The sequence below is a fragment of the Arachis ipaensis genome, chromosome B01 (genome assembly GCF_000816755.2).
Source record: "Arachis ipaensis cultivar K30076 chromosome B01, Araip1.1, whole genome shotgun sequence".
Classification (NCBI taxonomy): domain Eukaryota; kingdom Viridiplantae; phylum Streptophyta; class Magnoliopsida; order Fabales; family Fabaceae; genus Arachis; species Arachis ipaensis.
The window spans coordinates 57,521-59,247 of record NC_029785.2 but is presented as its reverse complement, the minus strand read 5'-3'; the positions used below and the strand labels follow the sequence as shown (position 1 = coordinate 59,247).

At 35.8% G+C, this 1,727-nt stretch overlaps 1 protein-coding gene across 3 annotated transcripts in view; it reads left to right on the top strand.

Moving 5' to 3' along the window:
- LOC107633989 (protein MEI2-like 5) overlaps positions 1-1,727 on the top strand; it is a 7,061-nt gene that overhangs the window by 1,240 nt on the left and 4,094 nt on the right. Inside the window, exons 1-4 of one of the 3 annotated variants that reach the window (XM_021108094.1) lie at positions 13-349; positions 439-497; positions 719-862; positions 961-1,427. In XM_021108094.1, coding sequence (XP_020963753.1) covers positions 452-497; positions 719-862; positions 961-1,427 — 657 coding nt within the window. In that variant the 5' untranslated portion in view covers positions 13-349; positions 439-451. Of the gene's footprint in view, positions 1-12; positions 350-436; positions 498-718; positions 863-960; positions 1,428-1,727 lie in introns of those variants that run through there. The other 2 variants (XM_021108075.1, XM_016337597.2) reach the window with 2 other exon arrangements.

Here is a 1,727-nt window from a genome sequence, read left to right as displayed (position 1 = left end):
AAGGACAGAAAGAATATTTTAACGGGTAGGAGGAAAGTGTTACAATTGACTTGCTATTGTGTTCTGTTTTTCGTAACATGTGACTGATCCAACCAAGGAATAATCTTTGCTTGGCTAATAATAATTATTCCTTCTGTGTTATGCATTCCAAAGTAGGACTATTTTGTCCAACAGAATGCTTGAATATGATTGCTGGTTAATTCAACTTGGTAGATATAATAGTGATTATATGGTATCCAAATTATTGCTTCTTACCTTTCCCTTGGGGCTCTTAAGGAAAACCAAAATTATGTAAGATAGATTAGAACTACGAAAAGACCTCTGCCTGTATTTGAAAGACTAAATTATGGTACACACTTACATGGTTGTGGCAACTTTTATCAAAACATTGATATTAAGAAGTCTACTCCTTTTCATTCATCTCACTATGTTTTCTAGGCAGTAGCTGAAAATGGAGACACATTATAGGGATTCTTTGTCCTCCCATGGTGTTGCAGGTACTTCCTCTTCATATTTTGTACTTTATAGTTAGGGTGAGTTTGTTATATCGGGTAAAAATAAATGTGAAAACTTCTTTGGTTAGGTTATTTGTGAATCTAATATATGGAGTTTTTTACCTCTGTATTAACTAATTACAGTACCAAATTGACCCTCTAGTTATACATACACTCATCTGTAGAGAATGATTATGAAATAAGTTTTCTTGCTGATTTTGTAGGCTCATTTAAGACTTCTTCACTTAATGTTCCGAAAAAGGTGGAAAGCAGTGCTTGGGGAATACCGCACAAGAGTAATGTATTTCATGCTTCTAATGATGTTAGCTTGTTTTCCAGCTCACTACCTGTTCTTCCACATGAGAAGTGTAAGCTTGAGATTATGATTTTGGTATCATAAATTGGAACAATTTGGAGCAATTATTGAGAACATTTTTCTTCGTCCTATTTTGTTGTTGATATGCAGTAAATTTGACTGATTCTGAACGTTATGGCCAACCTATTGATGATAACTTGCTAACAATAGATAAAGTGGACAAAGAGAACGAGGAAAATGATCCTTTTGAAGATTTTGAAGCCAATATAGTCGGAAACATACTTCCTGATGAAGAGGAGCTTTTAGCTGGGATAATGGACGATTTCGACCTTAGTAGGTTGCCAAGCCAAGTGGAGGATTTGGATGATAATGATCTGTTTGGCAGTGGAGGGGGGTTCGAAATGGACTTTGAACCCCAAGAGAGTCTTAATGTTGGCATGTCAAAGCTAAGCATTTCAGATGGAGTTGCTTCAAATGGTATTGGTCATTATTCAATCCCAAATGGTATGGGAACGGTGGCTGGTGAGCATCCTTATGGAGAGCATCCATCAAGGACATTATTTGTTCGAAACATCAATAGTAATGTTGAGGACTCTGAATTACGGACCTTATTTGAGGTATTGTACATTTACCTAATGCTTCAGTATAATTGTTTATGTAATTCAGCCCATGCTTCTTTAGCTGCATATATATACTCAATCTATGACTTAAGATAACTAATTGAGTTGTTGAGCATTAAGCCAATCATTATACTTTTTCTTTAGTAATACATGAGCCAATTGTCTCATTTTAATCTTTGTCCTCAACTGCTTCCTTCATCTCCTACCAAAATTATACTTGTGCAAAATGGGAGGCAGATTAGCAGAAGTTTCTGACTTAGAAACAGAGAGGTGCGGGTTTATTTGGAGAGGCTTGAT